This window comes from Lottia gigantea, assembly GCF_000327385.1.
Source record: "Lottia gigantea unplaced genomic scaffold LOTGIsca_9, whole genome shotgun sequence".
In the NCBI taxonomy this organism is placed as follows: Eukaryota; Metazoa; Mollusca; class Gastropoda; family Lottiidae; genus Lottia; species Lottia gigantea.
In genome coordinates, this window is record NW_008710950.1 from 877,089 (window position 1) to 892,353 (window position 15,265).

Below are 15,265 nucleotides of genomic sequence, written 5' to 3' on the forward strand. Positions count from 1 at the left end.
GGTAATATACTGTATATTAGCAGTACAGTAACAATCACCAGTATGAAATATTCAACCTTCAGTCAAACACTTCTTTTGAACTCTTTAGGGCAATACTGAATAATACTGAGTATCAATTATTGCCTTTTTTCTTGAAAATGGGTTCAATTTTTTGAAAACAATAAAAGGCAAATATTCAATCTTCAGCGTGGGACTGAATAATAAAACCAAGTTTTGTCAAAATCCGGCAAGAATCATGCCTTTTAGTGTTAAAGAGTTAAAATTTGAAAGCATTTTCAAGAACAAGGGCAATGACTCATACTACATATTTTTCGATTTTTCTGATTTTCAATAGGGTTCATCCTTCGAGTGATAACGAACACTCACACCAAGTTTCGTCAAAATCAGTCAAGAATTGTCCCTGTGTCTAGAGTGTTTACGTGCTAAAAATTGAACGCATTTTCAAGAACAAGGGCAATAACTCATACTAAATATTTTTCGATTTTCAATAGGGTTCATCCTTATGAACACTCACCCAAAGTTTCGTCAAAATCTGTCAAGAATTGTCCCAGTGTCTAAAATGTTAACGAGCTAAAAATTGAACGCGTTTTCAAGAACAAAGCCAATAACTCATACTAGATATTTTTCGATTTTTTGTATTTTCAATACGGTTTATCCTTGGGGTATAACAAACACTCATGACAAGTTTCGTCAAAATCTGTCGAGAATTGTGCCTTCTAGAATGTTTATGAGCTAAATATTAAAAGCTTTTTCAAGAAAAAGGGCAATAACTTGTACTAAATATTTTTCGATTCTTCTGATTTTTGATAGGGTTCATCCTTGGGTGATTACGAACACTCATACCAAGTTTTGTTAAAATCCGTCAAGAATTGTGTCTTGTAGAGTGTTTATGAGCAATTGAGGATGGACCGACCAAAGGACATGGGTGACGGCAATATACGCCCCCTCATTTCATGTGGACGTATAAAAAACCAATTTGATTGCTTGTAGTGTTTTGTCATTTATCCATATGTTTTTATATATAATGCAAGCCAAAATGTACTAAATGACTAATAAGTAATAGATATTCATTTCAATTAGGCAAGAAGGGATTCTAAATCTGCATGTTATTAGAATGCAGAGAAGCATAAACATACTTAACAATACAACTAACTGCATTCAAAAATCCTTGAATACAGATACTAAAATTGCTTGCCGGGCAAGGTAATATACACTGACTAGTAGCTTTGATTTTGAATACAAAGATTTGACAGTACAGCAACAATCACCAGTATGAAATATTCAACCTTCATACAATTCTTTTGAACTTTTTGGTCATACTGAACAATATTACGAAAGTTGTATTAAATCTGGCAAGAATTGAGCCTTTTTACTAGCTAAATATTAAATGCTCTTTGAAGTTTTTCAAGAACAAGGTCAATAAGTCATACTTGGTTTGACTTGGTTTTCTGATTTTCGTTAAGGTTCATCTTTGGGTGATTACATACACTCAAGCCAAGCTTCTTCAAAATCCATAAGAATTGTGCCTTCTAGAGTGTTTACGTGTTACAAATTACATATTTTCAAGAACAAGGGCAATAACTCATACCCATTATTTTTCGATTTTTCTGATTTTCGATAGGTTTCATCCTTCGATGATTACTAACTTTCATACCAAGTTTTATCTAAATCTGTGAAGATTTGTGCAATCTGGTGCTAAAAATTGAATACGTTTTCAAGAACAAGGGCAATAACTCATACTAAATATTTTTCAATTTTTTATGATTTTCGATCTAAGGGATTAACCTTGGATGATTACAAAATCACATCAAGTTTTGTCAAAATCTGTCAAGAATTGTGCATTCTAGAGTGTTTACAAGCTAAAATTGAACATTTTCAAGAACAAGGCCAATAACTCATACAGTTACTAATTATTTTTTGATCTTTCTGATTTTAGACAGACGGATGGACTGACATGGGTGATGACAATCTACGCCCCTATTACATGTGGGCGTATAATAAAAGCATTACAATTTCTGTGACATAATAGCCTTTACTAAGTTTACAGCTGATAATGCCAGTCTCCAAACTGTCCTGAGGAATTAAGAGTTTTAAAAAGAGTGGCAAGTGTGGCAAATATACTCGGACAATTCTATGCCTATGGACCTGAAAACATTCTAAGACAAATAGCCTACAGATGAAAATTTGATTTAGAACATCTTTGAAATGAGATAATAAAATCAATTCTAAGCTCAAGAATAGCAAGTAGGCCTAGCATGAAATTGGAAATTTCCATACCAAATAAAAGCTATAGGCCAAGACAAAATCTAAATTTAATGTGGTTGATTATTGCCCAGAGTTTCTACAGGTATATTTTTCTTACTAGTATTACTGTTGCATTCAGCTGTCTAAATCGCAATCGACAAAGATTGCTTAATCTTTTGAAAAGCAATGATGTTAAGGGGGCTGACATCTTAACTGTATGTACAAAGTGCGAAATATTTCGTTTCAACAGAAAACGAAAATATGACAAGTGAATAATTTTGAATTTCGTGTTAGATCTAGTTAGTCATATAAAATTCTAATTCATTCGATATCTTACAACATATCTAACATGTCAAGATTCGTTAAAATCAAGCTGCATTAACTGATGATAGTCAACAGATTCATTGACGCAGTGACGAAATAGTGTAAGTAGGCTAACGAAAGATTGAAGTAGCCCTAATAAAAGAGGCTCGTACTCAATATCAGTCTTTTCTCCAGTTTTGTCTTAGGCACTGTATTCTAAATTACTAAAGGTATACCTATAGAATTATATATAACTCTATGGGTATGCCATTCCTCAAAATATTCAAGTCTAAAAATATATATTAGTAAAATATAGTCTTGATTGCTACATTTATAATAGATTGATATTACATTAATGCTGGATAAAAGAGTCTATACTGTTAGATGAAACGAGAAAACCAATCCAATGAAAAGCAGCAGTTACATATCAGCTGATTGAAACTCAATTAGCCATTATATTTTCGAAATGTATATTACTTGATTAGGTTCAGGTGAATAGATAAACATAGATAGACACATATTGGTTGTTGTCAAACATTCATCTGTTGTTATTCACCTATTCAAAAAGTCATCGCCAAAATGAAAACTGTAACATGCACTGCTCCAGTAAATATTGCAGTTATAAAATATTGTAAGTATATCAGGGCTATTTCTTTTACATTTTCCTTACTTAAAAATGAGTAGACAGATTAATAAGAATTAGTCCTAGGATGCATGGCTAGAATTCGTCACCTCCCAATCACATCAGATTCAGATAATAGCCTAGCCCATCTAAACGATCAATAATCCAAATAATCCCACAGTTCTGTTGCAGGATTAACATTTTTTAATATAAGACTTTGTAAATTACCTGGTATGGTATATCTAGTGACTAATGTGGAAGTTTAGTCAAGTTCTTCGGCTTTTAAAATTTACTCTTTATGATTTTTTGTCCTTTTCGTACAGTTATTGTGTCAATGGTGTCAAACTTGTTTTGGGTGAGTCTTGGACCTGTTGTTGTTATAGGTTTGATCAACTAACTTGACAACAAAAAAATTGGGGTCATGCGATTGCAGACAAGTGAAAATATTTGTCAAGTAAATGGTAAGGCTGGCTAAAATGATTAAAATAATCAATTATAATTGATACCTGGCCCTAGTTAGAGGATCAAACCTTTACCAGCCATGGACCGGGGCATCAAAAAAAACATCAAGGACAAATTTATTTTTATTTTCATCATTCATTCTTTGTGAAATAATAATATATCACACATTCTTCACCATTAGATTTATTTTCAAAAAATGATTTTTGTTATCGAAATGTCAATTCTTTTTTTTTTTTTTTTTTGCGGGACTTTGCTTTCAGCAAAGTCCCAGTTTGTTATCGAAATGTCAATTCTTTTTTTTTTTTTACGAACGCCCTGCATTGTTTTCTAACTGTTTATTGCAGGGCGTTCGGAAGCGAACGCCCTGCTTTGTTTTCGTATTGATTTTTTTTTTTTGCAGCTGCATTGTTTTCTTACTGTTTATTTTTATTTTTTTTTTCTTCATCCCGGGAGCTTAGTTCTCGGAAACGGCAACGGGTATGGCAAAACGGATTTCACCATGTTTTCTAACCTGTGGAGAATTGTGGAATGAATGTAAAACGAAAATTTTCTGAGCAACATGAAGCGACGTTAGCAACAAACAGAAAATCGCCTCTAGAGGGCATGTTTATCAACCGATTTTGATCGCGTTTCTTTCATCATATTTCTTGTAACAAAGGGCAAATGATAGCAGTTAAAAATTTTCGATTTTCGAAAATTCATTGCATACTTTTTTTTGCTGAAAATAATCGAAAAATACTATTTCGGTTGTTATTTGGCGGATTGACTTGAAACTTACATGGTGTAGACCGCCAGCAGAGTGGAATAAAAGCACACATTCAAAATTTTTTCATTACTTCCGGTTTCGATGTTAGTACTTCCGGTGGCGTCACTTCCGGTGGAATTGATTTATGTCAAAAGTAACATATGCATTATATTACCAGCCTTAATACAAACCTTTTAAACTAAAAAAAATCGTACCGGAAGTAACATGTTTGTCGCCATATTGGTTTGCCTCATTTTTGCCCAAATCGATTCCCAGAATTCATTTTTAATCCGATTTGCGTAACATTTGTGTCAAACGATCTGTTTATTGTTTGTCTACAAATGATAGGAAGCATAATTTTGATTTTCGGTTTTGCCTTTTTTGTACGACTAGATTGTTTTTTTCAAAGTTTGAAGGCGTATATCTCATGACCTTGACCTTTGATGACCTTCATATTTACTGTGATGATAATTTGTGACCTTGTCTATCTGATGACCTTTTGACCTTTGGGGTCAGATTCCTATTTCCGATTTTAAAGGGGTCTAAATATGGACCATTTTGAGCCTTTAAAGTGCTATATCTCGGTCCCTAATAGAGATATGGCAATAATTCTTTCGATTTTGTAATGTAGAGATTCCCAGCTTTCCCTAGATATATAACATGCATACCTTACATGCAAATTCAAAACTCCATTCACTTAACATGGGGTTATTATTAGATAAATCGGCTAATTAGATTAACCTGGCTGTCAACCCCAATAGAAATCAAATTTTAAGTTGTTTTAAAGATACCCTCCCTTTTATATTTCTTAAAAATGATCTTTGTCCAGTTATGGTATAAAATTAAGCTCTCGGGTGGATTGAATCATGCCATATTGTAGTTTAAGCTCACGGCAGCATATTGAAGGTATACCTCCACTTAATTTACCAACTTTCTCATTTCTTATCCGATTTTCATCAAACTTGGTAAGTATGTGTATAATCAAATTCTAAATTTCATGGAATAATCGAATTTGCGTAATGCGCATGCGCATTGCCAACTTTCTTATTTACTATCCGATTTTCATCAAACTTGGTATGTATGTGTATAATCAAATTCTTAATTTCATGGAATAATCGAATTTGCGTAAAATGCGCATGCGCATTGCCAACTTTCTTATATACTATCCGATTTTCATCAAACTTGGTATGTATGTGTATAATTAAATTCTAAATTTGATGGAATTTTCGAATTTGCGTAGTGCGCATGCACATTGCCAACTTTCTTATTTACTATCCGATTTTCATCAAACTTGGTATGTATGTGTATAATCAAATTCTAAATTTCATGGAATAATAGAATTTGCGTAATGCGCATGCGCATTGCCAACTTTCTTATTTACTATCCGATTTTCATCAAACTTGGTATGTATGTGTATAATCAAATTCTAAATTTCATGGAATAATCGAATTTGCGTAATGCGCATGCGCATTGCCAACTTTCTTATTTACTATCCGATTTTCATCAAACTTGGTATGTATGTGTATAATTAAATTCTAAATTTGATGGAATTTTCGCATTTGCGTAGTGCGCATGCACATTGCCAACTTTCTTATTTACTATCCGATTTTCATCAAACTTGGTATGTATGTGTATAATTAAATTCTAAATTTGATGGAATTTTCGCATTTGCGTAGTGCGCATGCACATTGCCAACTTTCTTATTTACTATCCGATTTTCATCAAACTTGGTATGTATGTGTATAATTAAATTCTAAATTTGATGGAATTTTCGAATTTGCGTAGTGCGCATGCACATTGCCAACTTTCTTATTTACTATCCGATTTTCATCAAACTTGGTATGTATGTGTATAATCAAATTCTAAATTTGATGGAATTTTCGAATTTGCGTAGTGCGCATGCGCATTGCCAACTTTCTTATTTACTATCCGATTTTCATCAAACTTGGTATGTATGTGTATAATCAAATTCTAAATTTGATGGAATTATCGAATTTGAGTAGTGCGCATGCGCATTGTCAACTTTCTTATTTCTTTTCCGATTTTCATAAAACTTGGTATGTATGTGAATAATACAATTCTAAATTTGATGGATATATTGAATTTTTGTTGTGCGCATGCGCATTACCAACTTTGTTATTTCTTATTCGAATTTCAGCAAACTTGGTATGTATGTGTATAATCCAATTCTAAATTTGATGGAAATTTTTAATTTTTGTTGTGCGCATGCGCATTACCGACTTCCTTATTTTTTATCTGAATTTCACCAAACTTGGTATGTATATGTTTAATTCAATTCTAAATTTGATGGAAATATTGAATTTTTGTTGAGCGCATGCAAATTACCAACTTTCTTATTTCTTATCCGGGTTTCATCAAACTTATTCTTTATTAATTGACAAATATTCTTTTATTCCTAGTAAATATACTTTAAACTCCAGGCACTTTTGGATATTTGCATTTAGAGATGCAGAAAGGTATTTACATAAAGTAATTGCAATAGACCATCTTCGTATGTACCTGAATGTACCTGCATCAGTACTGTTATTAGAACAGTTCTAGTTTTTTTTTTTTTTTTCGTCCAGCGCAGGCCGGTTTTCTCGGAAACAGCAACAGGTACGGGAAAACGGACTTCGTGGCGTTTCGTAACTCGTGGCTAATAGCAGCTTAAATGTAAAACGAAAACTTTCTGAGCAACGTTAGCAACGTTGGCAACAAACGGAAAATGGACTCTAGAGGGCGTGTTTATCAACCGATTTTGATGGGGTTTTCTTCATCGTAATTCTTGTAACAAAGGACATATGATAGCTGTTGAAAATTTTCGATTTTCGAAAATTCGTTCTAATTTTTTTTTTGCCGAAATTATTGTAAAATACTATTTCGGTTATTATTTGGCGGATTGACTTGAAACTTACATGGTGTAGACTGACAGCATAGTGGAATAAAAGCACACATTCAAAAAATTTTTTATCACTTCCGGTTTCGATGTTAGTACTTCCGGTGGTATCACTTCCGGTGAAATTGAGTTATCTCAAAAATAACATATGCATTATATTACCAGCCTTAATACAAACTTATTAAATTAAAAAAATTCGCACCGAAAGTAACATTTAGGCCGCCATTTTGGTTTGCCTCATTTTGCAGAAATTGCTATTCAGAGAACATTTTTAATCTGAGTTGCGTAATTTTTGTGTCATACGATAGGTTTAATGTCTATCTACAATCCTTAGGAAGCAGAATTTTGATTTTCGGTTTTGCCTTTTTTGTACAACCTGATGTTTTTTTCCAAAGTTTGAAGGCTTATAACTCATGACCTTGATCTTTGATGACCTTTATATTGACCATGGTGATAAAGGCTGTCCTTGACCTTCTCATGACCTTTTGACCTTTGGGGTCAAACAACAAATTCTGATTTTATAGGGGTCTAAATATGGTTAATTTGGCATTTTTGCAGTGCTGTATCTCAACCCTAATTGATTTAGCGACATACTACTTTCAGATTATTAATGCACTTTATAAATGGATTCAATTTATATGGCATTTGATCGTGTCAAAGTCACATTAAAGAAAATGTTGCAATTTCCTTCAAACTTTGAACGCTTCTACCAAAGGAACTTGGCCTCGGATGACGTTGATATTTACATTAATAATTACTATTGACTTCAGCTTTTACATGATGTTAATTTTTTTTATGTCCGACACGTAGTTTCGGTTTTATGGGTGTCACTGAAAGTTGAGTCTGCACCTTTAAAGTGTCCTAACATGTGTCCTATTAGAGGTAGAGAAATAATTCTGACGGATTCAAAATGCTGAGATCTTGAGCTTTCCAGTGATATATGACATGAATGCCTTACATGCAAATTCGAAAACCCATTCACTTCACAAGGGACTATTATTAGATAAATCGGCTAATTAGATTAACCTGGCTGTCATCCCCAATATAAATCAAAGTCTAAGTAATTTTAAAGACACCCTCCCTTTTATATTTCTTTAAAATGTTTTGTGTCCAGTCAAGGTATATAAATAGGTTCTAGGATGGATTGAACCGTGTTAGACAGTAAGTTAAGCTTACGAAAGCACATTAAAGGCATACCCCCACTTAATTTCTCAACTTTCTTATCTTTTATCCAAATTTCACCAAACTTGGTACGTATTTGTATAATCCAATTGTAAATTTGATGGATATATCGAATATGCGTAGTGCGCATGCGCATTGCCAACTTTCTTATTTACTATCCGATTTTCATCAAACTTGGTATGTATGTGTATAATCAAATTCTAAATTTAATGGAATTATCGAATTTGCTTAGTGCGCATGCGCATTGCCAACTTTCTTATTTACTATCCGATTTTCATCAAACTTGGTATGTATGTGTATAATGAAATTCTAAATTTGATGGAAATATCGAATTTGAGTAGTGCGCATGCGCATTACCAACTTTCTTATTTACTATCCGATTTTCATCAAACTTGGTATGTATGTGTATAATGAAATTCTAAATTTGATGGAAATATCGAATTTGAGTAGTGCGCATGCGCATTACCAACTTTCTTATTTCTAATCCGATTTTCACCAAACTTGGTATGTATGTGTATAATCAAATTCTAAATTTGATGGAATTTTCGAATTTGCGTAGTGCGCATGCACATTGCCAACTTTCTTATTTACTATCCGATTTTCATCAAACTTGGTATGTATGTGTATAATCAAATTCTAAATTTGATGGAATTATCAAATTTGAGTAGTGCGCATGCGCATTGCCAACTTTCTTATTTCTTATCTGGATTTCATGAAACTTGGTCTTTATTAATTCAACTCTAAATTTGATGGAAATATTGAATTTTTGTTGAGCGCATGCACATTTCCAAGGAAATAACCTATTTTTGTTGTGTGCATGCGCATTACCAATTTTCTTATTTCTTATCTGGATTTCATGAAACTTGGTCTTTATTAATTCAACTCTAAATTTGATGGAAATATTGAATTTTTGTTTTTTTCACTTCCGGTTGAATATCTTCCGGTGTAATTTGTATAGGACAAAAAAATTTATGCTGATAGATAGACAAAATTATGACCAAAAAACGAAGAAAAAAAAATCCGGAACAGACGTGAAATTTTGGCCGCCATTTTGATTTCCCTGAAACTCTTCGATTTTTATTCAGCCAATTTGGACCGAATTTCAAAATTTTGGTGTCAAATGAAAGAACATAAAAATTAAGAGAGATCGCAGGAAGCCGATTTTTGAATTTCGATTTTGCTTTTTTGCAATTCTCGATTGAATTTTTTCAATATTTGATGGCGTACATCTCGTGACCTTGACTTTTGATGACCTTGACCTTTATAGGGTCAAAGGTCATTGACCTTGGCTATCATTTGATACTTTGACCTTTGACCTCCGACATGTACTTCCGGTTTTATAGCTTTCCGTAAAAAGCCAAATTCGCAACTTTGGACTGCTCTAGCACGTGACCTAATTAACCTAGAGGGTTAATTTTTTCGGTTTTCTAATGTGCTGCTCATGCACTTTACATAGATATAGAACAATTGCTTTTTTAAAGCAAAATTGAAATTCATGATTTTTTCAAATTTGAGTTTAGTTTTACCATATTTGTGTCTTTTTGACCTTCGTGTATGTATATCTTATGACCTATTCTATGTAGAACCTTGATATTTGGAATACAACTAGACACTTTGAATATGAATTCACCTATGACAAAAAAATTGTCATTGACCTTGGATATCTGCTGATACTTTCATTTGTGAGGTCTGACGTCTACTTCCGGTATTAGAATCTTCTAAAAACTAAAAATTTCTCAACTTTAGACTTGTTCTTGCGCTTGACCCAATTATCGTCGATGGTTGATTTTTTCAGGGTCTTTAGCAAATTGCTACATTTGCAAAGTCCCACTCTGTGCCACGAGTGGCTCTAGTTTTATTTTTTTTTTTCTTCATCCCGGGAGCTTAGTTCTCGGAAACAGCAACGGGTACGGCAAAACGGATTCGGCAAATCATAGCAGTTAAAAATTTTCGATTTTCGAAAATTCATTGCATACTTTTTTTTGCCGAAATTAATTGAAAAATACTATTTCGGTTGTTATTTGGCGGATTGACTTGAAACTTACATGGTGTAGACCGCCAGCAAAGTGGAATAAAAGCACACATTCGAAATTTTTTCATTACTTCCAGTTTCGATGTTAGTACTTCCGGTGGCGTCACTTCCGGTGGAATTGATTTATGTCAAAAGTAACATATGCATTATATTACCAGCCTTAATACAAACCTTTTAGACTAAAAAAAATCGTACCGGAAGTAACATGTTTGTCGCAATATTCGTTTGCCTCATTTTTGTCCAAATCGATTCCCAGAATTCATTTTTAATCCGATTTGCGTAACGTTTGTGTCAAACGATCTGTTTAATGTTTGTCTACAAATGATAGGAAGCATAATTTTGATTTTCAGTTTTGCCTTTTTTGTACGACCGGATTGTTTTTTTCAAAGTTTGAAGGCGTATATCTTATGACCTTGACCTTTGATGACCTTCATATTTACTGTGATGATAATTTGTGACCTTGTCTATCTGATGACCTTTTGACCTTTGGGGTCAGATACCTATTTCCGATTTTACAGGGGTCTAAATATGGACCATTTTGAGTCTTTAAAGTGCTCTATCTCGGTCCCTAATAGAGATATGGCAATAATTCTTTCGATTTTGTAATGTAGAGATTCTCAGCTTTCCATAGATATATAACATGCATACCTTACATGCAAATTCAAAACTCCATTCACTTAACATGGGGTTATTATTAGATAAATCGGCTAATTAGATTAACCTGGCTGTCAACCCCAACAGAAATCAAATTTTAAGTTGTTTTAAAGATACCCTTCCTTTTATATTTCTTAAAAATGATCTTTGTCCAGTTATGGTATAAAATTAAGCTCTCAGGTGGATTGAATCATGTCATATTTTAGTTTAAGCTCACGGCAGCATATTGAAGGTATACCTCCACTTAATTTACCAACTTTCTCATCTTATCCGATTTTCATCAAACTTGGTATGTATGTGTATAATTAAATTATAAATTTGATGGAATTATCGAATTTACGCAGTGCGCATGCGCATTGCCAACTTTCTTATTTACTATCCGATTTTCATCAAACTTGGTATGTATGTGTATAATCAAATTCTAAATTTGATAGAAATATCGAATTTGCGTAGTGCGCATGCGCATTGCCAACTTTCTTATTTACTATCCGATTTTCATCAAACTTGGTATGTATGTGTATAAACAAATTCTAAAGTTGATGGAATTATCGAATTTGCGAAGTGCGCATGCGCATTACCAACTTTCTTATTTCTTATCCGATTTTCACCAAACTTGGTATGTATGTGTATAAACAAATTCTAAATTTGATGGAATTATCGAATTTGCGAAGTGCGCATGCGCATTGCCAACTGTCTTATTTATTATCCGATTTTCATCAAACTTGGTATTTATGTGTATAAAGACATTCTAAATTTGATGGAATTATCGAATTTGCGTAGTGCGCATGCGCATTGCAAACTTTCTTATGTATTATCCGATTTTCATCAAACTTGGTATGTATGTGTATAATCAAACTCTAAATTTAATGGAATTATCGAATTTTTGTTAAGCGCATGCACATTACCAACTTTCTTATTTCTTATCCGGATTTCATCAAACTTATTCTTTATTAATTGACAAATATTCTTTTATTCCTAGTAAATACTTTAAACATTAAATGTAAAACGAAAATGTTCTGCGCAACCGGAAGTGAGATAGCAAAAAACCGGAAATGGACTGTAGAGGGCGTATTTATCGTTCGATTTTTCTTGGGTTTCCTTTATTATAATTCTTAGTACAAAGGACATATGATAGCAGTTGAAAATATTCGATTTTCAAAAATTCGTTTGATACTTTTTTTTGTCGAAATTAATCGAAAAATGCTATTTCGGTTGCTTTTTGACGGATCGATTTGAAATTTTTATGACGTAGACCGTCCCTATGGGCAAATAATTCTGCATAGTCAAAAAATGTTCATCACTTCCGGTTTCGATATTAGTACTTCCGGTGGCATCACTTCCGGTGAAAAAATTTGTACCGGAAGTAACATATTGGTTTGCCTCAATATGCAAAACTTGCTATTTTGGAGCTATTTATTATCCGATTTGAACAATTTTGGTGTTAAATGATAGAATTAACGTTTATCTAAAACTTGTTGAGGACAGAATTTTGATTTTCGGTTTTGCCTTTTTTGTACGACTGGATATTTTTTTTCAAAGTTTGAAGGCGTATATCTCATGACCTTGACCTTTGGTTACCTTCATATTTACTATGATGATAAATTGTGACCTTGAATATCTGATGACCTTATGACCTTTTGACCTTTGGGGTCAGACAACCATTTTCGATTTTATAGGGGTTTAAAAATGGTCCATTTTGAACCTTTGCAGTGCTGTATCTCGTAGCCTAAAAGTGATATAGCAATAATTCTTTCGAATTCATAATGCTGAGATTCTGAGCTTTCCAGTGATATACAACATGTCTATGTAACATGCATATTTAAAAATTACATTCGTTTAACATTGTGGTATCAAATTTAAGTTAGTTAATGAGATTGACATGTCCGTTAAAGTACCATTCTTCCCAATTTCTATCAGAAAGTTCGTCAACTCCAGGCACTTTTGGATATTTGCATTTAGAGATGCAGAAAAGTACTTACATCCATGTAATTGCAATAGACCAACTTCGTATGTACCCGAATGTCGTAACACGCCCTGCATCAGTACTGTTATTAGTACAGTTCTAGTTTTTTTTTTTTTTTCGATTTTTCCACACCTTTTCAAGCAAAGGCTGCAACAGCTGCAGCAACATTTCTACATTTGTAGACCTTCTGTAGTGGCAACGTTGTTAATGAATATAAATTGGAACATTTTTGCAAGACCGGAAGTACTACAGCTCAACATGTGCAAAAAGTGAATAATCGGCTCTAAAAATGGCATTTTTGGGTCGATTTTCTTCGGGTTTTCATTTCTAGAATCTACCTGTAATTCCTGATATGATAGCACCTAATTTAGCGCGACGAAACTTAAATGAATCGATAGCCAAAGTTATGACAAAAAAACGAAGAATATAAAATCTGGTCCGAAGGTGATACTTTGGTCGCCATTTTGATTTTTCTGAAATGCGTCAGAATCTATTCAGAGATAACGGCTTATCCGATTTTGTTGATTTTGGTGTCAAATGAAAGAAAATGAAAATTAAAAAAAAACTGTGGGAGCCGATTTTTGAATTTCGCTTTTGCTTTTTTGCAATTGATTGCGATTGAATTTTTTCGAAGTTTGAAGGCTCATATCTCATGACCTTGACCGTTGATGACCTTGACCTTCATTGGGTCAAAGGTCACTGACCTTAGCTATCAGTTAATACTTTGACATTTGACCTCCGACATGTACTTCCGGTTTTATAGCTGTCCGAAAACAGCCAAATTCGCAACTTTGGACTGCTCTAGCATGTGACCTAATTAATCTAGAGGGTTAATTTTTTCGGATTCTTAATGTGCTCTTTCTCTTTCTAACGATATATAAGTTTTTTGAAAGCAAAATTGAAATTCGTACTTTTTTGAAATTTGAGTGTTTTTTGACAATGTTTGTGTCTCTTTGAGCTTGGTGTATGTATATCTTATGACCTATTTGATGTAGAACCTTGATATTTGGAATACAACTAGACATTTTGAATATGAATACACCTATGACCAAAAAATTGAGGTGGGCGTGGCACATCCGGGTTGAATTACTAATTGTTAACATTTTGGGCAGGGGCATAACTCGCATAGAATACGTTTCTTCAAGAAGGGACTTTGCACACAATTATCTCATCCTTTTGGCCAGTTTGTGTTAACAACTCAGTTGTTTTAGCTTCATAGTTCCAAAAAAGGAACAGGTTTTAACATTTGGATATTTTCATTTTTCGATTTTGACCTTTGTTGACTTTTGTTGACCTATATCTTTTGACCTGTATGATGTAAAATCTTGAAATTTGAAACACAACATAACATCTTAAATATCAATCAACCTATCCAAAAAAAATTGAAATGGGCGTGGCACATCCGGGTTAAATTACTCATTTATGACATTTTTTAAGCATGGGCATAACTCTCAAAGTATACATTTGTTCAAAATGAAACTTTGCATACAATTACCTCATATTTTGAGCCACTTTGTCTTAGAATTTCGGTTGTTTCCGCTTCATAGTTCACAAAAAGGAACAGGTTTTGGAAATTCAAAATTTTCAATTTTTGACCTTGACCTTTGTTGACCTTGACCTTTGTAGGATCAAATGTCATTGGCATTGGCTATCTATTTATACTTTTATATTTGCTGTCCTATGTCAACTTCCGGTTTTATAGTTGTTAGCAATTTGAAATTTTAATGGCGTATATCTCTTGATCTTGACCTTTTTAGACCTTCTCCTTTACAGGATCAAAGGTCATTGACCTTGGCTATCTGCTGATACTTTCATTTGTGAGGTCTGACGTCCACTTCCGGTATTAGAATCTTCTAAAAAATGAAAATTTATCAACTTTACACTGTTCTTGCGCTTGATCTAATTATCGTCGAAGGTTGATTTTTTCAGGGTCTTTTGCATTTTGCTACATTTGCAAAGTCTCACTCTGTGCCACGAGTGGCTCTAGTTGTGGGACTTTGCTTTCAGCAAAGTCCCAGTTTGTTATCGAAATGTCAATTCTTTTTTTTTTTTTTTTTTTTTTTTTTTTTTTTTGATTTTTACACACCTTCCTGAGCTTAGACTACAATAGTTGCAGCAACCATTCAACATTCACGAACCTTAGATATAGGCGACGATGTGCA

At 33.3% G+C, this 15,265-nt stretch overlaps 1 protein-coding gene across 1 annotated transcript in view; it reads left to right on the forward strand.

Moving 5' to 3' along the window:
* Nucleotides 1-3,126: 3,126 nt before the first annotated feature.
* The window catches only part of LOTGIDRAFT_211321 (hypothetical protein), a gene marked incomplete at its 5' end in the record, with an annotated part of 26,895 nt that continues 14,756 nt past the window's right edge, over nucleotides 3,127-15,265 (forward strand). Inside the window, one exon of the mRNA XM_009068234.1 lies at nucleotides 3,127-3,178. Within this exon, the coding sequence (XP_009066482.1) occupies nucleotides 3,127-3,178 (52 nt within the window). The remainder of the gene's footprint in view (nucleotides 3,179-15,265) is intronic.